The following is a 26,443-nucleotide window of genomic DNA, read 5'->3' as shown; positions in this document are numbered from 1 at the left end:
CCAATCCCCAGAACTTGGAAAAGGGGAGAAAAAGGATATATTTCTCTGTTTACAGATATAGATGCAAATGTATACATTAATTAATAAAGATTGTTATTTAAGTAGGAATACTAAAACCATGCCAAAGTCATAATTATAAATCTAAATTTACTTTAAAAAATAAAATTGCTAAAATTTGTATAAGCTTTATAAATTTCAAAATATTTACCTAGAATTTTCTGACATATTGATCTCTCATTTTTATTGTATTTGTAATATATTATTTCTATTAAATGTTAATTAAAAGGGAATGCAGTGGTGTCTTTTGAAAGAAGAGGATGTCATTCCTCGAATCAGGGCAATGGAAGGTCGTAGAGGAAGACCACCAAATCCAGATAGACAGCGAGCAAGAGAGGAATCCAGGATGAAACGTCGGAAGGGTCGACCTCCAAATGTTGGCAGTGCAGAATTCCTAGATAACACAGATGCCAAATTGCTAAGAAAATTGCAGGCTCAAGGTAAGAAATGTAATGTACATAATACTGTGCTAATTATACTAAAAATTATGCTAAACATATTTTTTTACATTTTTATACTTAGGAATGAATGACACTATTCTCAGTTTCTAAATAATAGATATTTGTGTTAGAATAAATGAGAAAATAAGGAGTCCCACTGGTAACTGGAGTTCTTTGATTTAGGTAATTTTTCAGGAGCCATACTTATAAACACATCCTATCCCATGTGTTTAGAATTACAAATGTGGGTGTTAAGCTGTTAAGGCTTGCACAGAAAGGGAATCGACCAGCACTTGGCACTTGCCTTAAGGTCGTGCCAACCTTCTGGAAATTCTCCTTTTAACAGCTCCCGATTCCTTGAGGTGGTACATGAGAATTACTCCAAAATATGTGGATCTGTGGAATAAATTTTCAGTCAGAGAACTCCAATTACTGGTAAGTAAACCAGTCTTTTAGTTTGGGTTCTCCTATAGTCTGGATATAGTATATATTTTCAAAGTGCTCAATTAATAGAACTATATGAAAAAGTATTTTAATATCACCAGAATGTATCATTTATCAAACTGAAAGTGCTCATAATAACCTAAGATATATTCATAATTCAAAATTATACATAAATTATCAAAACAAAGCCATGCTACATATAATACAGAGAAGGCTGAATAAAATAAAATAGTTCTGATATGGCATTTAGTTACTGTTTACAAATGTGTGAAGGCTTTTAAAGTTGCCTGAACATAGAAACATGTATAGATAACTTTTATTTGCAAGCATACATGTAAAGACATAAGATAATGTAAAACAAAGGTTTAATAAAGAAAAATTACTTTAAAAGACTAACATAAATTTACTTCTTTTACTTTCTCTATAAATAAACATCAAAATCTGGAGGAAATGCCTGAAATATTTATTTCTATTTATTGTAAACACCACCATAATATTGGCATATTTATTTTTATTTTAAAACAAAGTATCTATGAAAAAAGCTCATAGAACAGAATGCTGTAAAACGAAAGACACTTACTCTTCCTCATTAGTGGAATCATTAGGAGGGTTTTTAAAAAAACTCTCTAGAATGTGTACACACATATTCAGACATACATTCGAACATATTTACATCCTTCTTGATTTCTAAAATAAATATACTTATAATGTCATACTATTCAGCTTGTTCTTTTCCCATTTATCTTGAATCTTTCTGTATTAGCACTTACAAACCAACCAATCTGTCTTTTAATCACTGAGTAGTGAATGATGCCACGTGTAGCTCTACCATACTTCATTAAACCAGTCTCTTCAATGAATCCTTTCTATCACAGTGTCTTAATAAATACATATTGCACAAAATAAACATATAAATCATGTTTACTTAAACATATACTGCACATACCATTTCTAATTTTGGTAGATAGCAGGCAAGTATTGTCTCTAAAAAGGCTATACCAATTCAAACTTTGACCAATAGTATGTAAGTTAACAACCTACCATATAACTTAATATCCTGTAAATTTTTTTCTACCTTAATATGTTAGTCAAATTTTTTTTTTTAGTTTTTACTTTATTTGTGGTTTTTTTTTTTTTTGTAAGACTTTCATCTCTGCCAGGTAGCTGTCAGTAATGATTAAAAAAATGGATATATTAACATACATAAATTTTAAAATGTAATATTCTCAATAATCCATTAATTCTTCTGAAAAATGCATAATGGTTAAATGTCTGTATTGTTTGCATAAAATAAGTCCTCAAAATTAACTGATAGCTAAAACATGGGCTCTTTGTATATCCAACATAAGTATCATTATATCTGAAATGGCAAATATAAATTTGCAAAATTAACTACGTTTTTATTGTAACAAAATAGAAGTTAATCTACTTTTACCCAATATTTTATTCTCCTTCTAGCTTTCAAATTGATTTTTAGTCTATTACATACTTCTCCCCCATTGCCATGGGTTAACTTTGCAATTTCTGTAAATTTTGAAGTAACTGCATATATATGTTCTTTCTCATCATGTAAGTAAGGATTGAATATTTAACAATAAATAATTATTAGTCATTTTTATAACTGTATGGTGTATAGTGTTCATGTTTTTTTTCCTGAGTTGAAAAGAAAATGTTAGAGTCTATAAACAAGTCAGGATGGCGCCTGGCATTTTGCCAGAGGGAGTTGTTTGTGAGGTGGCGCCAGTGAGCCATTAAGTGTGGAGATTTCTTATTGGTTGACTGCTGTATCTAGTTTATGTTAATTAAGATGAGCTGTGTGGAATGTATATATACCCCTCCTGTCCTACAATAAAGGGCTCCCACTCCTGCTGTATCAATGTACACAAGTTGCTCATCACCCTCCGGTTATTTTGCTGCAGCCGGACTGCGGCAGAAAACAAGAACGAATCACTTTTAGTTTGTATAAATAAACCTGCTTATTAATTGATATACTGTTAAATTTCAAATTTTCCAAAGTATCCAATAGCACCTGTCCTTTTTATGTCATAGAACATGAGATATCATATAGTGTATACAATGTAACATTATTTTATTATAAAGCTATAAGAAGATAAAATGCTGCCAGTTATCTAACACATTGATTTTTAGAGATGTTAAAATGTATCTTAAAACCAAAGACATCAGTTCTGTCTAAAAGATCCCTAATTATTTGAGGGTATTTCTTTTTATGTATTTTGTTGTTTTACAATTGAAATCTAATTATTGTTCTTAACCTATAATTTTGGCAATTTCTAAGAACAATGACCATGACATTTTCTACTACACTATCTCCTACTTGGTACCTTTTAACCATAAGCAGTTTTCCTAAATATTATACCCTTCATGATGATATAGTACTAATTTCACAGTTAGCATTTTAGGTTTGCAGTCATGTGAAGTTGTTAGTAATGTTTTCTGAAATTTTTTGTTTTTCAGAAATAGCCAGGCAAGCAGCACAAATAAAGCTTTTGAGAAAACTTCAAAAGCAGGAACAGGCTCGGGTTGCCAAAGAAGCTAAAAAACAACAAGGTGGGTGATATAAATGATGGCATGAATTTGAAAAGTGAGTGCTGGGGAGTTCATGAAAGGCTTCTTCTTTGCTCATCTGATAATAATCTGTGCTTTGGTTTCTCATAGCAATAATGGCTGCTGAGGAGAAACGAAAGCAAAAAGAACAGATAAAGATTATGAAACAACAGGTATGTTCATGCATTGAACTTTTAGAACATGGTCCTTATTTGGAGGATCTAAATAAGTACATTAGTTTGATTTTGATATTTTTTTAATAACTACTTCACATTGTTATGTGTTCTATTTAGAAAGTTGTCACCTTCCATTAGTTAAAATTTTACCTCATTTTAAAATCAAGTCGTCTTCTTTCAAGGTTTTGTTTTGTTTTGAGGTTTTCCTTGCAGTGCTGGGAATTGAACCCAGGGCTTTATGCATGCACAGCAAGTGCGCTACCTCTATATTTCTAAGTTGTTTTCTTTTCTTTTTTTTTTTTTTTTTTAATGATTACAAGCTAGCATGATGGTGCATGCCTATAATCCCAGCAACTCAGGAGCGTTGAGGCAGGAGGACTACAAGTTCAATCTTAGCCTCAGCAACTTAGTGAGACACTGTCTCATGTTTAAAAAGGGGGATGGAGATGTAGGTCAGTGGTAGAGCACCCTTGGGTTTAATAACTAGTACCACAAAACAAATAAACAAACAAAAAAAAATAGCAAAAAAAATTAGCAAACAGAAAATTTATGTAAGTATTTTAGTATCTTAGTACTTTGAGTATAAGTGGACGTCCTGAACAATTGAAGGCTTTTTAAATTTATGTAGTGGTAAATGAAAGGTATTGCTTGAACATTCACATTTTAATAAGGAAAGTTGGTTGTTCTAAAACATGTAAAATATTAGAAAAAATTAAATTCAAGTTATATATGATAAGGTTTACCCTTCTGAATGCTTCTGAGTGCTTCAAAATTACTTAAAACTTGCTACTGCACAAAAATAATGAAAGCATTATTTTAGTACATCCAGAATTTCTTTATCTGCAGTATCCCTCCTCTATGTGGTCTTCAGACTATGATTGAGCAAATGAAATAATTTTAAAATCCTTATAAGTACAATACTAAATGATAAGGTATTCGGTTTCATTTAAGATTGAATGCATAAACTAGTCTTCCATCTCCAGAAACTCATGTAACATTAAAACAGAGAGGAAATAGTAGCAAAGTATTATTCTTTTTTTAAATTTTTTTTATTGGTTGTTCACAACATTACAAAGCTCTTGACATATCATATTTCATACATTAGATTGAAGTGGGTTATGAACCCCCAATTTTACCCCAAATGCAGATTGCAGAATCACGTCGGTTACACATCCACAATTTTACATAATGCCCTATTAGTAATTGTTGTATTCTGCTACATTTCCTATCCCCTACTATCCCCCCTCCCCCCCACTCCCCTCCCATCTTCTCTCTCTACCCCATCTACTGTAATTCATTTCTCTCCTTGTTTATTTTCCCATTCCCCTCACAACCTCTTATATGTAATTTTGTATAGCAATGAGGGTCTCCCTTCATTTCCATGCAATTTCCCTTTTCTCTCCCTTTCCCTCCCATCTCATGTCTCTGTTTAATGTTACTCTTTTCTTCCTACTCTTCCTCCCTGCTCTGTTCATAGTTGCTCTCATTATATCAAAGAAGACATTTGGTATTTGTTTTTTAGGGATTGGCTAGTTTCACTAAGCATAATCTGCTCTAGTGCCATCCATTTCCCTGCAAATTCTATGATTTTGTCATTTTTTATTGCTGCATAGTACTCCATTGTGTATAGATGCCACATTTTTTTTATCCATTCATCTATTGAAGGGCATCTGGGTTGGTTCCACAGTCTAGCTATTGTGAATTGTGCTGCTATGAACATCGATGTGGCAGTATCCCTGTAGCATGCTCTTTTAAGGTCTTCAGGGAATAGTCCGAGAAGGGCAATAGCAGGGTCAAATGGTGGTTCCATTCCCAGCTTTCCCAGGAATCTCCAAACTGCTTTCCAAATTGGCCGCACCAATTTGCAGTCCCACCAGCAATGTACAAGTGTACCCTTTTCTCCACATCCTCGCCAGCACTTGTTGTTTGACTTCATAGTGGCTGCTAATCTTACTGGAGTGAGATAGTATCTTAGGGTGGTTTTGATTTGCATTTCTCTGACTGCTAGAGATGGTGAGCATTTTTTCATGTACTTGTTGATTGATTATATATCCTCCACTGAGAAGTGTCTGTTCAGGTCCTTGGCCCATTTCTTGATTGGGTTATTTGTTATCTTATTGTCTAATTTTTTGAGTTCTTTGTATACTCTGGATATTAGGGCTCTATCTGAAGTGTGAGGAGTAAAAATTTGTTCCCAGGATGTAGGCTCCCTATTTACCTCTCTTATTGTTTCTCTTGCTGAGAAAACACGTTTAAGTTTAATTAAGTCCCATTTGTTGATTCTTGTTATTAACTCTTGTGCTATGGGTGTCCTATTAAGGAATTTGGAGCCCGACCCCACAATATGTAGATCGGAGCCAACTTTTTCTTCTATCAGACGCAGAGTCTCTGATTTGATATCAAGCTCCTTGATCCATTTTGAGTTAACTTTTGTGCATGGCGAGAGAAAGGGATTCAGTTTCATTTAGTTGCATATGGATTTCCAGTTTTCCCAACACCATTTGTTGAAGATGCTATCCTTCCTCCATTGCATGCTTTTAGCCCCTTTATCAAATATAAGATAGTTGTAACTTTGTGGATTAGTCTCTGTGTCCTCTATTCTGTACCATTGGTCCACCCGCCTGTTTTGGTACCAGTACCATGCTGTTTTTGTCACTATTGCTCTGTAATATAGTTTGAAATCTGGTATCGCTATACCGCCTGATTCACACTTCCTGCTTAGAATTGCTTTTGCTATTCTGGGTCTTTTATTTTTCCGTATGAATTTCATGAATGCTTTATCTATTTCTACAGGAAATACCGTTGGGATTTTGATTGGCATTGCATTAAACCTATAGAGAACTTTTGGTAATATCGCCATTTTGATAATGTTAGTTCTGCCTATCCATTAACAGGGTATATTTTTCCATCTTCTAAGATCTTCTTCTACTTCTCTCTTTAGGGTTCTGTAGTTTTCATTGTATAAATCTTTCACCTCTTTTGTTAGGTTGATTCCCAAGTATTTTATTTTTTTTGAGGATATTGTGAATGGAGTGTTTTTCCTCATTTCCGTTTCAGAAGTTTTGTCGCTGATATACAGAAATGCCTTTGATTTATGCGTGTTGATTTTATATCCTGCCACTTTGCTGAATTCATTTATTAGTTCTAGTAGTTTTCTTTGTAGACCCTTTTGGGTCTTCTAGGTATAGAATCATGTCATCTGCAAATAGTGATAATTTAAGTTCTTCTTTTCCAATTTTTATGCCTTTAATTTCTTTCATCTGTCTAATTGCTCTGGCCAGTGTTTCGAGAACTATATTGAATAGAAGTGGTGATAGAGGGCATCCCTGTCTTGTTCCGGATTTTAGAGAGAATGCCTTTAACTTTTGTCCATTCAGAATGATGCTAGCCTGAGGCTTAGCATAGATAGCTTTTACAATGTCAAGGTAAGTTCCTGTTATCCCTAGTTTTTCTAGTGCTTTGAACATAAAGGGATGCTGTACTTTGTTGAATGCTTTCTCTGCATCTATCGAGATGATCATATGGTTCTTATCTTTAAGTCTATTGATGTGGTGAATAACATTTATTGATTTCCGTATATTGAACCATCCTTTCATCCCAGGGATGAATCCTACTTGATCATGGTGCACAATTTTTTTGAAGTGTTTTTGTATTCGATTCGCCAGAATTTTATTGAGGATTTTTGCATCTAGGTTCATTAGAGATATTGGTCTGTAGTTTTCTTTCTTTGAGGTGTCTTTGTCTGGTTTCGGAATCAGGGTGATGTTGGCCTCATAGAATGAATTTGGAAGAGCTCCCTCTTTTTCTATTTCCTGAAATAACTTGAAAATTATTGGTATTAATTCTTCTTTAAAGGTTTTATAAAACTCCGCTCTATACCCATCTGGTCCTGGGCTTTTCTTGGTTGGTAGTCTTTTGATGGCTTCTTCAATTTGATCCATTGATATTGGTCTCTTCAAATTGTGTGTATCCTCCTGACTCAGTCTGGGCAAATCATATGACTTAAGAAATTTATCGATGTCTTCACTATCTTCTATTTTATTGGAATATAGGTTTTCAAAATAATTTCTAATTGTCTTCTGTATTTCTTTAGCATCTGTTGTGATATTGCCTTTTTCATCCCGTATGTTAGTAATTTGAGTTCTCTCTCTTCTTCTCTTCATTAGCATGGCTAAAGGTCTGTCGATCTTATTTATTTTTTCCAAGAACTAACTTTTAGTTTTGTTAATTTTTTCAGTAGTTTCTCTTGTTTCAATTTCATTGATTTCCGCTCTGATTTTAATTATTTCTTGCCTTCTGCTACATTTGCTGTTGTTTTGCTCTTCCTTTTCTAGGGCTTTGAGATGAAGTGTGAGCTCATTTATTGGTTGGTTTTTTTCTTTTTTTGAGGAATGACCACCAGGCGATGAATTTTCCTCTTAAAACTGCTTTCATTGTGTCCCATAGATTCCGATATGTTGTGTCTGTATTTTCATTTATCTCTAAGAATTTTTTGATTTCCTCCTTTATGTCTTCTGTAACCCATTGATCATTCAGTAACCTATTTTTCATTTTCCATGTGATGTAGGATTTTTCCTTCCTTCTTTTATCATTGATTTCCAGTTTCATTCCATTATGATCAGATAAAATGCATGGTATTATCTCCACCCCTTTATATTTACTGAGGGTTGCCCTATGGCATAATATATGGTCTATTTTTGAGAAGGATCCATGTGCTGCTGAGAAAAAAGTATATCCATTTGATGATGGTTGATATATTCTATATATGTCAGTTAAGTCTAGGTTATTGATTGTGGTATTGAGTTCTATAGTTTCTTTAGTCAACTTTTGTTTGGAGGGTCTGTCCAATGGTGAGAGAGGTGTGTTGAAGTCACCCATAATTATTGTGTTGTGGTCTATTTGATTCTTGAACTTGAGGAGAATTTGTTTTATGAATGTCGCAGCACCATTATTTGGTGCATAAATATTGATAATTGTTATGTCTTGTTGGTGAATGGTTCCCTTTAACAATATATAATGTCCTTTTTTATCCCTTTTGATTAACTTAGTCTTGAAGTCAATTTTATTCGATATGAGGATGGCCACCCCTGCTTGCTTACGAGGACCGTGTGCGTGGTATATTTTTTCCCATCCTTTCACCTTCAGCCTGTGTATGTCTTTTCCAATCAGATGTGTCTCCTGGAGGCAGCATATTGTTGGATTTGTTTTTTTAATCCATGATACCAGCCTATGTCGCTTCATTGGAGAGTTTAAGCCATTCACATTCAGAGTTACTATTGATATATGGTTTGTACTTCCATGCATGTTTGATTTTTTATCCTTTTTTTTAAAAAGTTTAGTTTGTTTCTCCATGATTATCTTTCCCCTCGTCCTCTGTCTTTACTGAGGCACTTCCCACTGATGGTTTTGGTTATTGTTTTTCATTTCTTCCTCGTGTAGTGTTTTGCTCAAAATTCTTTGCAGTGCTGGTTTTCTGGCTGCAAATTCTTTTAACTTTTGTTCATCATGAAAGATTTTTATTTCGTTGTCATACCTGAAGCTTAATTTTGCTGGATACAGAATTCTTGGTTGGCATCCATTGTCTTTCAGTGTTTGAAATACATTGTTCCATGACCTTCTTGCTTTCAGTGTCTGTGATGAAAAATCCGTTGTTAACCTTATTGGTTTACCCCTGAATGTAATCTGTCTCCTTTCTCTTGTAGCTTTTAATATTTTGTCTTTGTTCTGTATATTGGATATCTTCATAACAATGTGTCTTGGCGTTGGTCTACTGTGATTTTGTGTGCTCGGTGTCCTGTATGTATCTTCAATTTGTATATCTATTTCCTTTTTTATTTCTGGAAAGTTTTCTGTAATTATTTCATTCAGCAGGTTACTCATTCCCTTGGTTTGAATCTCTGTACCTTCTTCTATCCCGATGACTCGTAAGTTTGGTTTTTTTATGTTATCCCATAACTCTTGGATGTTTTTCTCGTGATTTTTTACCAGCCTTTCTGAGTTGGCTAGACTCTTTTCAAGATGATATATTTTGTCTTCATTATCTGACCTTCTGGCTTCTACTTTCTCCACTCTGTTAGTGATACTCTCAATTGAGTTTTTAATTTGGTTTATCGTTTCCTTCATTTCTAGAATTATTGTTTGATTATTTTTTATAACCTCTATCTCCTGATAAAGATGCTTAACTTCTTCTTTTATCTGTTTATGTAATTCATTCTCAATGTGTTCTTTCGCTGCTTGAATTTGCTGTCTTTTGTATCCTCTTTAAGGTTCCATTCCATCTGTCTAAGGTGTTCCTTGAGTTCTTTATATGACCATTTTTCTGATGACTCTAGGTCCTCCTGAATATTTAGGCTATCCTGCATTGTTTGTACTCCTTTTCTTCCTTGCTTTTTAAAGCTGCTCATGTTACTTCTTGTTCTGTTTGACTGCTGAGTTACTGTTTACTGGTATAAATTTATTTGATGCTTGGGAGGAAAGGTATTAGAAGGGAAGGGAAGAAGTCACTAAAGAGAATGAGAGTAAGCAGGTAGAATTCAAGGAAGGGGGGATAAGAGAAATGAAAAGACAAGAAGAAAAAAAATAGGAAATAAAAAAAGAAAAAAAAATTTTAAAAAAATAATAAAAAAATTAAAATTAAAATTAGAAGAAAAAAAAATTAAAAAAAATTGTAAAAAAAATTTAAAAAAACAACAAGAAAGAAAAATGAAAATGAAAGAAACCCAAATCAAAAAAAAAGAGAAAAGAAAAAAAAAACTAATAAATGCAGTCTTAGAGTTTGATTAACTTCTCTTCCAGTAGGTGGCGCTGTGCCCACCAGGCCAAGTTTCTCCTGTCAATACGCGGGAAACAATCACTCTGCAGCAGCTCCTCCCAGACTGGGCGAGTCTCCAGTCCTGAGTGCCTAGGGCCTCCTCTTGTGTCTAGTCACTTCCCACTTTTCCTCTAGCCAGGCCCCTCTCACGGGTGCCGCTCACCACAATACTGGCTAAACCTCAGGTCTGCTGCTCCCGGGAGCCCTGTTTTCATGAACGACTGGCACACTCTTCCAGTTTGCCATTCCCTCAGACCCTAAGTTTGTAGAGCTTGGGGCTGAGAATCCTCAGCGAATTTTACTTGCCCTCTGGAAGCCACGCCCCCGGTAGCTGGTGCAAGAGGCCTCAGCAGTCAGCCCTGGTGGGAGCGGTAGTTCCGCGCCACGGGTCCCACGCCACCTCTGATTCCCTCGGGCTGGCTATCGCGCTCGCGGGCGAGCTGGGAGGGGCCCTTAAGGTTTCCCCGATGTGTGGAGAGGGAAGGCTAGGGAATTACACACCTGTAGCCGCAGGTTTCAATGAAGTTATTTCCTCCGCTGCAGTCTGATGATGTCAGTTCTCTGCCATGGTGGTGTCTCTTGCAAATGGCGACAGTTCCTTTCCCTTTGCCAGGCGAGCAATGCAATGGGTGGGTCCTTACTGTCTCTCCCAAGCCCCATTTCAAACCTGTGGCCACTACCTATGAAGGCTTGGTAGGCATTTACCTCGGTAGGATCAGAAGGGCTGACCAGTTGTTTCAGCCGGATGGATTAGTGCTGAGTCACAGCTGTTTGTCTGCGGGAAGCAGGCGAATGGGTGCTTGAATTCAGCCGATCCGGGCTCAGTGTGTGTTCTGAGAGGCCCAGACTGTTCGCCCCAGATCCACGTCAACTCAGCATTGCCTAGTGATCCTGAGCAAACAGATTTAGGTTGTTTAGGACTCCCTATGCCCGCACAGCTGAAGAGGTCAGAGACTTGATCTCTCCGTGCCCGCCACCATGTTGGAATAGGCGCAAAGTATTATTCTTTAAGAAATTTTAAATGTTAGTTATTTCCAAGTATGAAATGAAATCAACTGTGTTACTCTGTAAATAGCTGCTAAATAAATGACTTGGGTTGGATTTAATGTAATTATTTCTAAGGTTCCTTGAAGAATTGACTAATGTGACTAGAGATAGTTGATACAGAGTTGGGTTTTAGAATTTTGGAGTTTAGAGATTTGAGCAACCTAGATTGAAATATAGGCTTAGCTACTTAATAATTTTGTGACTTTGGCTATACCCAAAGACCTAAAAACAGCATACTACAGGGATACAGCCACATCAATGTTTATAGCAGCACAATTCACAGTAGCTAGATTGTGGAGCCAACCTAGATGCCCTTCGATGGATGAATGGATTAAAGAAATGTGGCATTTATACACAATGGAATATTACTCAGCACTAAAAAAAAAAAACAAGATCATGGCATTTGCAGGGAAATGGATGGCATTAGAGCAGATTATGCTAAGTGAAGTTAGCCAATCCCAAAAAAACAAATGACGAATGTCTTCTCTGATATAAGGGGAGTGACTCAAAATGGGGTAGGGAGGAAGAGCATGGGAAGAAGATTACCTCTAGTTAGGGAAGAGAGGTGGGAGGGAAAGGGAAGGAGAAGGGGAATTGCATAGATGGTGGAAGGAGACCCTCATCGTTATACAAAATACATGTATGAAGATGTGAGAAAAAAAAGAATATCATTATCTTAGATTAGGTAGAGAGAAATGATGGGAGGGGAGGGGAGAGGATGGGGGGATAGGAAGGATAGTAGAATGAAATAGACATTTTATTACTGTGTGTATATATGTGACTGCATGACCAGTATGATTCTGCAACCTGTACACTCAGAAAAATGAGAAATTATATCCCATGTGATTCAAATGTATGATATGTCAAGGTCATTGTAGTGTCATGTGTAACTAATTAAAACAAAAATTTAAAAAGAAAAAAAATAAAATTATAGATATAACTTTATACCCACAAAAAAATAATAATAATTTTGTGACCTTGGATGAACTACTTAACCTCTAATTCTCTATTTCATCTGTTGTAAAGTAAGATAATTGTAAATTTTTGATATTAGGAAAAGTATTCACTCTGGAAATCTCAGTTTTTATCTTTTATAGTAAGAATATAATTTCAACTTCTGCTTGTTTGTTTTTAATGATCACAAGTTGTTTTATGTAAAGTGACCAGCTCAGTGTTTTTTCAAGTGCTCAATAGTATAAGATTAATCTATATTATTATTACAATTCATAAATAATGTTTATCTACCTGTGTTTCTCATCCCTGGTGAGAGCACTACCAAATAATAGTACATATAAATCTCTTGAATATTTAAAATAATACTTTAGACTAAATGTACTTAAGCCCCAAATTACATAAGCCCAAGATTGTCTACCTATCTCTTTGCACAAGAATACAGTGGTATTCTTGTGCTTATTTGAGGGCATACCACTATAAAATCTTACAATTGACAAGAGCAAAAAATTAACTCAAGAGTATGATTTACTTAGCTCTAATCCAAATAAATACATCAGATATGGATCAAACATAGTCTTCTCTAAGTCTTGTAAATAACATGAAAGATACCCTTGGGTTTTTATTCTGGTAAGCTAAAATACTTAATACCAAAAGAGTATTAAGTATTTTAGCTTACCAGAATAAAAATGCAAAATCATAGGGTATCAGTCTTCTGAAATCATAATGTTAATTCCTAAAATCTCATTATCAAGTAGTAGGCCCATGTAGGACATTAATAAAACATCAGTGTACCAAAAAGAAATTAAATACATAGTAAAGTATATCTTCAAAAGGCCCCACTAGCATCTGGAAAATGAACCAAGTTTTATAATATACAGCAGTATAAAATGTGTTTGCTCTGGAAGTTCTAGAATAAATACAATTTGAAGTAGAAAATTTCAGGTGTTTTTGTTCTGAAAATTATGCATTTATTCTCATCAGTGTCATTTTGGGACTTACTTGGAAGTTATGAGGATGAAATTGATAACAGTATGCTTATAGCATATGAGGTAATTTTAAAAAATCAATGTAAGTTCTTATCAAAATCTAGATGATCAGTAAATAAAACATAACCCACAGTCAGTTCATTAAATTTAGACATTGTATATACGAATTGTATTATATAACCAATTCCTTAGACTTTTAAATTGATATCAATCCCTTTTTTAAGTATTACAGATTATTTTTAGATGGCTTATTGAAGTAGTTAAAAGGAATATCATATTGTTCAACATTTAACTATAAGTTTTAGAATGGAAATTATTTTTTATCTAGTTGTGACAGTAAGAAAGGGCAAGCACCTTATCCTGGTTTATAGATGAATGCTCGAGATCATCCAATTAATAACTTTAACCCAGAACTAGTTTATGTATTCTGACTCTGAAGACACTAATTTTTTCTGCTTTTCTATCCTGTACTTATTTCAAATTAATTATTATTTGCAGTTACAAATATTTATAAATATTTCCAGGCTATGTACGTTTAATCAGCTTTATTTATCTGGTTTCTGTATATTTATTTAGCATTTTTATTTTGTAGATTATGAGACATTTTTAAAATCATGAATTTAAAACATAAAAACATATAATTTTGTAATAAATCATTGAAATTTTTATATACAGTCTGGACAGTATTTGATAATTTTGTGTTTTTTTTTTCTTATTTGATTCCAGTTAAACACTCTTTACCTCAATATTTATTTTATTATCTTAAATTTTTATAATCTTTCCTTCAGGAAAAAATTAAGAGAATACAGCAAATCAGAATGGAAAAAGAACTTCGAGCCCAGCAAATTCTAGAGGTAGAGTTCTTAAATTTAATATGATTAAAGTAATATAATCATGTGTTTTGATAACTCTGCAAAAAATTAAAAAATTGCCTATGTCTCTCACCTATACAAATTAACATGTTCATCAGAAAATATCTTTAAATATAATGCATAAAGACATTCTCTGAACTTTATTTAGCAAGCTTATCTAATCCTAGAAGTAAAAATCTAAGAAATGAGACAAAAGAAAAAGGAAGACCTTTGACCACCACCTGTTGTCATAAAGTTCATTTGCTAAAACCTTTGTTCTTTACTCTTAGAAAAGTTATTAGAGTTTATAGTCAGATATTTACTTTCAATATAGAAATAAACATTTTATAAAAGTAAACATTCTGAACGTAAAATTAAATTTTAAATATAGAAACAATTTTACTGGCATGGTTTGCTGGTTCTAGCATAACTCGGTTCCCTATAAGATTACTAGGGTAAGATAGAAGACATGTTGTCAACAACAAAAGTAGTATCCAAAGACAGCAAAGGAAAATAGAGAAAAGCTCCATCTGGTATATACAGGAACCCAAAAGCCTTGCAAGAGTTTGTAATCTTTTAGTTGAATAGCAAGAAATTTCAACACCTTAATAGCCCAAAGGCATTACTCTATCAAACTGTGTAGTATAATAACCGATGTTCAAAATAATTGCCCTGAGTCATCAAAAAAAAAGCCAAATTATGTTTAGTGTACTGTGTCTAAACAGGCATATGTCTCAAGGTTATTTCCATCTAACATAGTGCAAATAAACTTTTAATGCTTAAAATTATTATAACATCTCAGCTATTCAGGAAACTACTGCTTTATAGACCACTTTATTTGCTGTGGGTCCAGATAGCTGAGATTTTTGTTGTTTTTTTACCCCCTCTAGAAATACATACATGTTCTCTAATCCATTTCAAATTAATCTTAAACTCCTAAATCAAAAATATCTCTATCTTAAAGTATATTGAAGTTAACTACCAGATAATTATGAAACTATCTAGTTAATGACTTTAAGATTATAAAGTTTACATTTGATTATATGATCTTTTATTAAAATTTTTTTAGTTGTAGATGGACACAATATCTTTATTTATTTATTTTTATGTGGTACTGAAGATCAAACCTAGTGCCTCCCACATGCGAGGCAAGCACTCTACCACTGAGCTACAGCCCCAGCCCAATAATATGATCTTAATGGCCAAAATGTGCTCCATGAAAGATTTATAGGTTTCCATCCTGTTAGAAAAAGGGGAGGACATATTGTGTGACACTACATTGAATACAACCAAAGACATGAAAGGTTGTGCTGCGTTTGTATACAGTGAATCAAAATGCATTCTGTTGTTATATATACCTAATTAGAATGAATGAATGAATAAATAAATTTTTGAAAAAGGATATTGTAAAAACAAAAAAGGGCGGGGAAAAGAACACTTGAAATTTAACCACAATATGCGAGATAGGGAGAAACAGATTTAATGCTTCATTTAGTGGTTATATCTTAAATTTCAAGTTTTAAAAGAAATTTCAAGTAAAGTAGACATGTGCATTTTAAAATTGTTACTGATTCTTTTTTTAAAGAATTTTATTTTTTGATCAAATTATATTATTGTGTGCATGCATAAATAGATAACAATGAATTTTGCTATTCTGTATACTTATTTTTTATTAGTTGATTAATTTATTTTAATTAGGTATATATGACAGCAGAATAAATTTTGATTCATTCTACACAATTGCAACACAACTTTTTGTTTCTCTGGTTGTACATGATGTAGCGTCACACCGTATGTGCAGTTATACATGTACCTAGAATAATGATGTCCATCTCATTCCACCATCTTTCCTGCCCCCATTCCCCCACCCTACTTCTTCATCCCCTTTGCCCCATCAAAGTTCCTCCATTTTTCCCATGCGCCCCCCCACCCACCCATTATGGATCACCATCCACTTATCAGAGAGAACATTCGGCCTTTGGTTTTTAGGGATTGGCTTATTTCACTTAGCATGATATTCTCCAACTCCATCCATTTACCTGCATATGCATATTCTCTTTTAATGCTGAGTAATGTATCCATTGTGATTTATTCTTGAAATAGTTTTTATTTAGCAGTTAATATATATCCTGTTTTCTAAATTTTTTAGAGATGTTTTAAAATCAGAAAACAAAAAAATGACAAAATAATTTTTTCTGTAATTAAGTTTTAAGATAACAAATACTCAGTGGTTATAGATTTTTAATGAAGTTTGTAGACAGTAAGAAAAGTTGTAATATTCTTATGAATTTAATAATTTTTGGCATATCCTAATGCTTATCTATAAATGAGAAATATAATTAACGGGGAAAAATCTGTAATTGTCCACATATATGTTACATATTGTTTTGTACCTTGTGAGGCATGTAGCTTCATTTCAAGTCTGAGATTATTTGCAAGTTGTAGTGGTGCTGTTGCATGACTTTGAGACCTGTTTTGCATGCACAGGCTAAAAAGAAAAAGAAGGAAGAAGCGGCAAATGCCAAATTATTGGAGGCCGAGAAACGAATAAAGGTTAGTTTAGATGAGAATCAGAGTTTTTATTTTTCAAAAAATAAAAACTATGTGTTTTACCAGCATCAATTATACATATATTTAAAAAAAAAAGCTTTTCTCAGAATGGCTATCTAAAAATACATTATAGCAGATACAATGTGTAAATGTGTGCTTTTATTTGTATGTATATTATATGTATACATTGTGTATTTTTATTCCATTATACAGGTTCTATGTAATGCTTTGAGCTCTTTCAATATGAGACATCAAATCAGAAATGCAAATTATTGCATAACACCTGTATATAGTTTTGCTTGATAAGAATGATTCCCCAAAAGATTGTGTGTCATTTATGTTTATGTTTAAAACTATGTCCCAAATCTGATTCTCCCCATATAACTTTATCTTTGTTAATATCTAGCCCCAAAATGAAAAGCATATAGAAACAAAATTCTATCAACTGCTATTTACTAATAAGTACTATTTACTTATCGAAGTATAAGAGAGATGTTCTTTCCCTTCCCCACCCAACCTGTCTACTTCAGATAACTAAATTCTGAAAGTGGGCAGCTGTGTGAACCTGGTAGTATTCAAAACAACCAGAAAACTGTTTTCTTTTTGTGGGGTGGGAAGGCAAGATTGGTGCTGTGGTTGAACCCAGGGCCTTACAAATGATAAGAATCATCCCTACCTCTGAGCTATATCCCTAGTACCTATTTCTTATCTTTTCAACACTCTGTTACTTTATTCTTTACGTGTCTGCCCCTTTTATGCCTACTTTTAATATTAATTTCATTCAGATTTTACCTTTATAAAAATTGTGAAACTGATGACATTCTTAGAATTATTTGCATTAAACCCCTGTCCCCTTGGGATGGTGTTGTGAACCATAGGTGGGTATAGAAATCCATCACCAAAGTCTTTATCACTTTTATTCATAGAAAATAAATATTTGTGGTTAATTATAAGTGCATTGGGGAGATTATATTTGGAGTGGGGAGAATTCTAATCAGCTAAATTTGAGAGTTACAACATAATGTATTAAAATGATTTTTTTAAAATGTGTGATTTGTATCTCATATGCTCTGACAATCTAGTCAGTTCAGTAGATCACCATTGATGTGTATTGTTAGGATATCCATTGACTTTTAAGTTGAAATCCTTGCTCCAGCATCATATGGTCTTTATGTTAAATATATAGAACTATGTGAAATTGAGTTGCCATTTTATAAGAAAAAACATGATTGAATATTGGCAATTCTGTATGGTTCAACCTAATGGAAGACTATAGAACTTTAGAATAGGGAACTTTTATACTTTTTAGCATGTTCTAAATCTTTCCCAGAATTCATATATTAAAAGTTTCTTATTTTTAAGGAAAAAGAAATGAGAAGACAACAAGCTGTTCTTCTGAAGCATCAGGTCTGTATACATGTGATTATGTAACTGTTGAATTGTATGTTTTATAATTTTGCTTAAGTCTATTTGGGGGAAAATCTTCAAAATATTTCTTAAAATTTCTGATATAATTCCTGTTTAAGTTTTTCTTTCATCACTTAGTTATTGCCTTGCTTTGATATTGGTGTCTTTGGGGGGGGGTTAAAATTGGTTTTATGACTCTGTGATTTCTGTTTCATAATGTTGTGCCAACTCTTTCTACCAGGAGTTGGAGAGGCATAGACTAGATATGGTATGGGTATGTTTATTTTTGTACATCTAACACCGCATTGTGATTTGGTTGTGATATGGTTGTCATAGCAATGCATAAAGTGTAGCACTGGCTGCTGTCATATTACATACTGCTGCATGGCTTTACAGCACAGTGCATTGCATACATCTGCTTGTCTGTCTATAAAGAAGTATGATACATCTCCAAGATTTTTCATTGAATTGCATAAGTCTTAAGTAAGGCTCTCTCTAAAAATATACATTACTGATGTCACAGGGAAAGTTGGATCACTATACAGTTAGATACAGTTGTAACCTGTATTCTCCCGTCATTCTAGATGCAAAACTACCATTGAGTACAATGGAAATTTTGTGTTTGTTTGATGAGAGAATATTAAATATTTATATTAATATATTTACAAATATATTTAAAAAATCAAGTAGACCAGGTGCAGTTGACACACACCTGTAATTCCAGTAACTCAGGAGTTCGAGGCAGGAGAACTGCCAAGTTTGAGGCCAGCCTCAGCAACTCAGCAAGACCCTGTCTCAAAATTTAAAAAAAAAAAAAAAAATTAAGTGGCTGGGATATACCTCTGGGTTCAATTCCCAGTGCTGCAAAGAAAAAAAAAATCAATTAGCTATCATTCACCTGTGATTTTTTTAATTTAAAATAAAATGAGATAATCAAATTAAGCTAGTGCTTACCTTAGGTAAGCACTGTACATTTTAGATTATACTTATTAGCCCATGGTGCAATCTTTCTGGTTTTAAACAGTGCATCAAGTGGCAGACATCAGTAAATAGAATATCCCATTTTATTTGTGTTTGTGTATGAACTAATACTAGTTTAGTTTTATAAATTGTTATAAAAGCTTTTAAAAAACCCTTTCTAATTTGTTGGTGATTATTAAATCATTAAAGTGATTTTATACATGGAATAAAACCAATTCTAAAATCATTACATGAAAGTGATTATAGATCAATTTCTGCCTGATCTAAAAATTTTAAGAACAATACAACCTTTAGTTCAATTGGCTATAGTAAGTATTTGTGGTTTTTCTAATAGCAGATGTAAGGTAACTGACCTGTTCCAGCCAACCATTATGCTTTTTGTTCTGCCAGCTTTTGAAGGAGCATCACAACTGACCATAAGTAAATCTTGTATGCTTCTGTTTACACTGTCTCCATGTTCATTGCTTTACCTTTTTGCTTTTGATTGTTCTTGTATTTGCTTTCTAAACCTGAACTAAAACATGCACAGACTGGCCATTCTTGTCTTATATTTAGTATTTACTGTGACTTGTCTATAAATGCTAAACATGCTATACTGAGTTGTTTTTTTTTTGTTGTTGTTGTTGTTGTTTTGTTGTTGTTTTCCATTTGAAAATCAAACTATTAACTATGGTTGAGTTAGTTTTCTAATTTTATCTGGCCTAATAGGAACGTGAGCGAAGACGACAACATATGATGCTTATGAAAGCTATGGAAGCTCGTAAAAAAGCAGAAGTAAGTGTATGTTTCTAAAAAAAATTACCTTATTGGAGTTGGGGTTGTGGCTCAGTGGTAGAGCACTTGCCTAGCATGCATTAGGTACTGGGTTTGATCCCCAACACCACATTTTAAAAAAACCAAAACAAAAAACGAAATACACAAAAATAAAGGTATAAAACATTACTTTATAAATTAATATTTTTTCCCAAAGCATTAGTTCTTCCAAACATAAATTTTTTTCAGAGTATGAGTTTGTCCTGATTTACTGGCTTTCATAAAAAAACTGAAGGTTAAATATAGTAACACTATAATTCAGTGTTAAAAAAGAATAGAAAGGGTTCCAATGTATGTGTTAATTTTTCTGGCTGAGATTTTAATTATGTGTTGAATGGTATTAGTTTGGATATAAGTAGCTACTTATTAATGTAACCAGAATGTCACAAAATTAATATTACAGCATGCCTAGGCAATTTTGTGTGTGCTAATTTAAACTCCAATAATTCTAATTCTGATGGACTTCTGCCAGCAGAATTATTCTTTATGTCAGAAAAATAATTCAGAAAAAGACAATTATTTAGTATGTCAAAACAAATGTACTGAAATTTAATAGAAATCTGTTAAACATTAAAATAATATGTTACAAAGGAAAGCATTCTGCATTAGAACTGTTGAATAGAGAAAGGTGTATGGCCATTATAACCAGGATTTTGGAGGTTGAAAAACTCAAATTCCCAAGCTAACTTTGACACCAATTTGCCTTTCCTTTTCAGACTTTTTCTTTAAAATTGAAATAATAATACCTACCTTTTAGGGTTGTGGGATCATCAAGTGAGATAAATATTTAATAAATGATAATTAGACTGAGGATGTCACTTAGTGGTAGAATGCTTGTCTAGTGTGCGTGAGGCCCTAAATTCAGTTCTCAGCACTGGTATACATACATACTCACATACCTACATACATACATACAAACAAATTAAGGAAAACAATACTGCTTTATCTAGAATTGAAAGCCCTATGTTTTATTATTTTCATCTCAAGTTCTGGCACATATTTTTAAGATAGATTTTTGGTATGTAGACACAATATTATATGTATTGTTTTAGAACCTGGACAGGGTAGTCAGATTACCTGAATTTAGATTCTGATTTTAGTATTTTCTAGCTATATGATCTCATCCAAGTTATTTAAACTTTTCATGACTTATTTAATCTGCAAAATGGATACAGTAACAATTCCTAACTTATAGGAATTGTTATGATGTACACATGGGTATGAATCTTAGTATTAGTATAAAGTTCTTAGAACAGTGCCTGACACATAATATACTTATAGTTAGTTACTATATTTGTATTTGCTTTGTACAGTGGACCTAGAAAGATGCATAGCCAGGGTGGGAATCACTAACATAGATTACTTCTAAATTTTCTCCAGCAGTCACTTTCTGTTACTTTCCTAATATTTATGCTCTGACATTTTTCCTTATGTCTTTTTTCCCTAACTTGTTGATTATCCAGTCCCTCTACACCTAACATAAGAATGAAATCTATGCATCTATGCATAGAATTGTAACCATAATCTGAAAATGATGTCCAGGAAAAGAGAAAGTTATTGCTGCTCTTTTTATTCCCTTCTGGAAGCAGTGCCATGGTAGGAAAAATAGGGAATGAAATTAATTAAAATCCTGAATGCTCAACCTAATTTCCTTCAGTCTGGAGATGGAACTGAATGAGTAATTAGTAGCTCAAGAAAAAGACCTGGAAAATCCCTTAAGAGATAAATTCTTGGTTGGGGACGCATGTAAATTCTTCCCTACTTCTATTCTCCTCCTCCTCACTCCTTCCTTCCTCTCCTCCCTTCTTATTTCCTATTTCCTTTTTTTACCAGAGGAATAAGAAGTCCTCCTCCTTTTCCTCTTCCTCTTCCTAATTCTCCTCCTCCTCTTTCTCTATTTCTTTTTTACAATAAGGAGTAAGAAGACTTATTTCTTGTCATTCTGGGTTTTCCTAGTTGAGAGGAAAAGCTAAGGAAGAAAGACATTATAATAAAAATAACCTAGAGCATTATCTCCAGGCTACTGTTGTTTGGTAGAAGAAAATAGAAAGAATAAGATCATCTGAGGCAGGAAATACCTTGATGAAAGAGGCACTCAAAAGACTCAGAGGACATGACCTTTTCCATTGGTTTTTTCATATTTACACTCTGTGACCTGGGGATAAAGTAGGAAAAGCTGCTGCAGAGAGGTGGGTAAGATCTGGGTTGAGTGGAGGGTGGCAGCTACAGCATAAGTAAAACTAATTAAAATTAGATATTCTATTAAAGTCATCATACGGTGATATATGCATACCCATATTTATAACAGCACAATTCACAATAATCAAACTATGGAACCAGACTAGGTGTCCATCAATAGATGGATGGATAAAGAAAATTTGGCACGTATATACAATGGAGTTGTATCCAGCCATAAAGAAAAATTAAATATTTCAATTATAGGAAAATGGATGGAACTTGAAACCATTATATTAAGTGAAATAAGCTAAACTCAGAAGGTCAAGGGCTGTATGTTTTCTCTCATATTTGGAAGCTAGAGAGGAAAAAGGAAAAGAAATGTGGTAGTGGCAGAGGAGATCTCATGAAAATCAAAGGGAGAGTGCTGAGGATATACCTCAGTGGTAGAGTGCTTGCCTAGCATGAGTGAAGCCCTGAGTTCTATCCCCAGTACCCAAACAAACAAACAAATAAGGTATCAGTACAAGAAAGGGACCATGGGGTAGAAGAAGGGGACCAGGTAACTTCTGGGGAGTGATATTGGCCAAATTATGTTGTTATATTGTGTACATGTACAAATATGTAACAACAAATCTCATCATTATGTACAACTATAATATACCCAAAAAAAGTGAAAAGAAGAAAAAATAGATATTTTAAGAATCTGTCAAAGCCCAAGTGAGGGGGGGGCGAAGGAAAAATAACCCACCTGCCTTAGAGCAATATAGGTGCTAAATAGGGCCGCCCACATCAAATATAAGTAATTTTGAAAGGAAATGGCAACCATGATAAAATATTAAATTAAAATAAGGAAAATATGTGCATAAATATTAGTTTAAATTTTAATAAAAGAGCCTATTTTCCTTGCTTTTATTGTTGCCTTCCTCAAACTCCATATATTCTCCACAGAGTAGCCAGTGATTTTAAAAAAGGTTCTCTATCTAGATTCCTAATTATAATTGTATTAAAGTACCAACTCTTCACCATGGCATAGCAATGCAAATGCTCTGAACTCTGCCTGCTCTTTTACCTCTTTCAGTTTGCCCCTTATACTATATTCATAATTTTTGTCTTATTTTTATTCCAAACTAATAGCTTTTTACCCATGATTAAGACTGCTCACAACCCAATCATTTCTCCTCTGTCAATAATGGGCATATTTTGGCTTCCTGTTCTGCCACCTGTTACTACCTAATAGTAATCCCAGACTTGTAATTTTTTTTCTATTATTAATGAAAAGAACAAACTTTACTATCAGCTGAAGACCTTAGGAAACTTAGGCAAGGACAGTTCAAAATTCTAAATGATTTATGTGTAACTGTTGATTCTAAAATTTTAAATTCCTTTAGACCTTTAATTATTAGACTGTGAAGAAAGAAAAATAGACTAAACACAAAAGGAAATGTTAGAGATACAATAAATGTACTAAAACAGTACTTACACTACCCCCATACTCCCTTCCCTCCATTTACTTCCCTCTATTTTAAAATTCAAGTGCCTTTAAAAACAAATGTATGTTAACTTTTCAACAGAATGTAAATGTTATTTCATAAGGATTTTTGGAAAGCACTATTAATTTAAGGTTATTAAAATCTATAATTATCTCACAAATGAAAAATTTTGATTTTGATTTAGGATACAATGTATATAATATTAACTGCCCTAAAGATAGTTAATTTTAAGTAAGTACAAAATTTTTTTATGTAATACTTTGGTGGGTTTTAAGAAAATATGATAAGTCACAGAGTTTATTTTTTATTTGATCTAATTAATTGTATATGACAGTAGACTGTATTTTTAAATATCATACATAAATGGAGTATAACTGCTCATTCTTCTGGTTGTAAATGATGTAGAATCATGTAATCATATATGCACATAGGGTAATAATGTCTGATTTATTTTATCCTTTCTACCCCCATACTGCCTCCCTCCCTGTTAATAGTGAATTAGCATCTGTTCATCAGAGAAAACATTTTCTTTTCTTTTTTTTTAATTATACCTAAATAAGAAGTACCTTTTGAATTTCTTTAATCATAGGATTCATAATTTTTTCTTTTAAGATTAGTTTTCAGAGGGGAAGAAGAAATAAAACTGGGATGAAACATACTAATTTGTTATTATTTAGGATAAATCTAAAATATACTCTTAAACTCTGTGTGTGTGTGTGTGTATGTGTGTCCACCTGGGGATTAAATCCAGGGGTATTCTACCACTGAGCTACATCCACAGCCCTTTTTATTTTTAATTTCTGAGACATGGTTTTGGGTGAAAATAATGAAAAGCAAAATAAGTCATTATTTCTGTTGTCCAAATTTTATTCCTAAACTTCCCAAGAGAATTTTGTTCATGGAAATAATAACACTTTAATCACTTTAATGTTTTAACTGGAGTTTTTTTTCCAATCATTTATAATGGCTAAGATAATTTTTTGTGCATGATTTTCTTTTTAAGGAAAAAGAACGGTTGAAGCAAGAAAAACGTGATGAGAAAAGATTAAATAAAGAACGTAAACTAGAGCAACGAAGATTAGAATTAGAAATGGCCAAGGAACTAAAGAAGCCTAATGAAGATATGTGCTTAGCAGATCAAAAGGTAACAATTTCATTAATAATTTTAATTTTTCCAGTTTTCTCATCTGATTCCTTTGTCAGAGCTGCCATTATGAAAGTCTTTAGTTTTTATCTAGAGCAGTAGATTTCTAAGTGTAGTTCAATTTGCCTTTTCTGGATAGCTACCAGTAAACTTCTGGCATTTCTGTGCTGATAGTGACAGTTCTTAATGTATATGTGGAGTGCTGCAAACTTTTTAAATTTAAGTAGAGACATTGCAAAAATCTCCAAAAAAGAATCATAGAAGCAAATAGTATTTTCTTGTTTCTGTTGGTCCTTTCCAGGTATTAAGACATGGAAAGATCAGTCTTTTCCCTATGCCCCATAGACATTTAAGTAAATTAGGATTTATAATTTATAACCTCTTGTGGTGCTTTAGTGATGGTAGCTAAACTTTGTTGAGCTTGTTGACTATATGCCAGTTACTACGCTAACTGCTTATGTAAATTATCTGAAGTATATGGTTTCATCTAATCCTCAACACTGTCACATTGAGCTAATATTTATCTCTATTTACAGATGAGAAAACTGATACACAAAGAGGTTAAGGAACTTGCCAAATATAATACAGCTAATACATAGCAATTTGTATTCAAGCCATAGTTTATTAGAATCCATATTGTTTATCATCTTGAAAGCCAAGAAATAGTCCAACCACAGTACCTCATGTGTTTTCTCTTCTATACTGCTTAACAAACAAGTACCATTGCTATGACACATAAAAGCAGAAATTTAGAAAAAACAAAATACTTTTGGCTACCAACATGTGATATACTTTTGAGTAGAAATCAATTTTGTTTTGCATATAGTTAGGAAGATGGTACTTCTAGTAAATTACATCAATAATTCATCTCAGCATGTAAATTAATTGAAATTAATCTCTTTCTCAGAGATTTAAGTTCATATTGATGGTTACTTGTGTTTTACTGCTTATTACCATGAGGATTGCAGAAAAGCTCCCAGGAAATTTACCATCCAAAGGGAAAACTACTAGTACAAGATTAAGAAAGATAACAACATATTTTACTTCAGAAGATAGAACATAACTTTTTAAGTTCAAGTTATTTTAAATTCTATTTATTTATTTATTTTATTTTCAGCCTTTGCCAGAGTTGCCTCGTATTCCAGGACTTGTTCTCTCTGGAAGTACATTTTCAGACTGTCTCATGGTGGTACAGTTCTTACGAAACTTTGGTAAAGTTTTGGGCTTTGATGTGAATATTGATGTTCCAAACCTGAGTGTTCTTCAAGAGGGATTACTAAATATAGGGGACAGCATGGGTGAAGTACAAGACTTGCTTGTGAGGCTCCTCTCAGCTGCTGTATGTGATCCAGGTCTAATTACAGGATACAAGGTAAAAAAAAATGTGTGTGTGTGTGTGCATGTGTGTGTGTGTGTGTGTATATATATATATATATATTTACATAAATTTTTTAAAAACAATTATAGTATTAGTATATTTGTAGCTAACGCTAACATATTAACAGAAGATTGCATAGACTGATCTAATTATTTTCACATAATGTCTCTC

General features: G+C 33.2%; 1 protein-coding gene across 18 annotated transcripts in view; it reads left to right on the top strand.

The window, feature by feature from the left end:
• Positions 1-26,443, top strand: part of BAZ2B (bromodomain adjacent to zinc finger domain 2B) — a 373,522-nt gene that overhangs the window by 296,536 nt on the left and 50,543 nt on the right. For 13 of the 18 annotated variants that reach the window (XM_081261484.1, XM_081261476.1, XM_081261487.1 and 10 more), the window contains 10 exons: positions 287-497; positions 3,417-3,509; positions 3,618-3,679; positions 14,269-14,334; positions 16,819-16,884; positions 18,244-18,288; positions 18,530-18,562; positions 19,978-20,043; positions 24,754-24,894; positions 26,012-26,266. In XM_081261484.1, coding sequence (XP_081117610.1) covers positions 287-497; positions 3,417-3,509; positions 3,618-3,679; positions 14,269-14,334; positions 16,819-16,884; positions 18,244-18,288; positions 18,530-18,562; positions 19,978-20,043; positions 24,754-24,894; positions 26,012-26,266 — 1,038 coding nt within the window. The remainder of the gene's footprint in view (positions 1-286; positions 498-3,416; positions 3,510-3,617; positions 3,680-14,268; positions 14,335-16,818; positions 16,885-18,243; positions 18,289-18,529; positions 18,563-19,977; positions 20,044-24,753; positions 24,895-26,011; positions 26,267-26,443) is intronic. The other 5 variants (XM_081261480.1, XM_081261491.1, XM_081261489.1 and 2 more) reach the window with 1 other exon arrangement.

The sequence above is a fragment of the Spermophilus citellus genome, assembly GCF_964194105.1.
Source record: "Spermophilus citellus genome assembly, chromosome: 11".
Classification (NCBI taxonomy): domain Eukaryota; kingdom Metazoa; phylum Chordata; class Mammalia; order Rodentia; family Sciuridae; genus Spermophilus; species Spermophilus citellus.
Note: the sequence above shows the minus strand (reverse complement) of the source record. Positions and strands in the feature narration are given on the sequence as shown.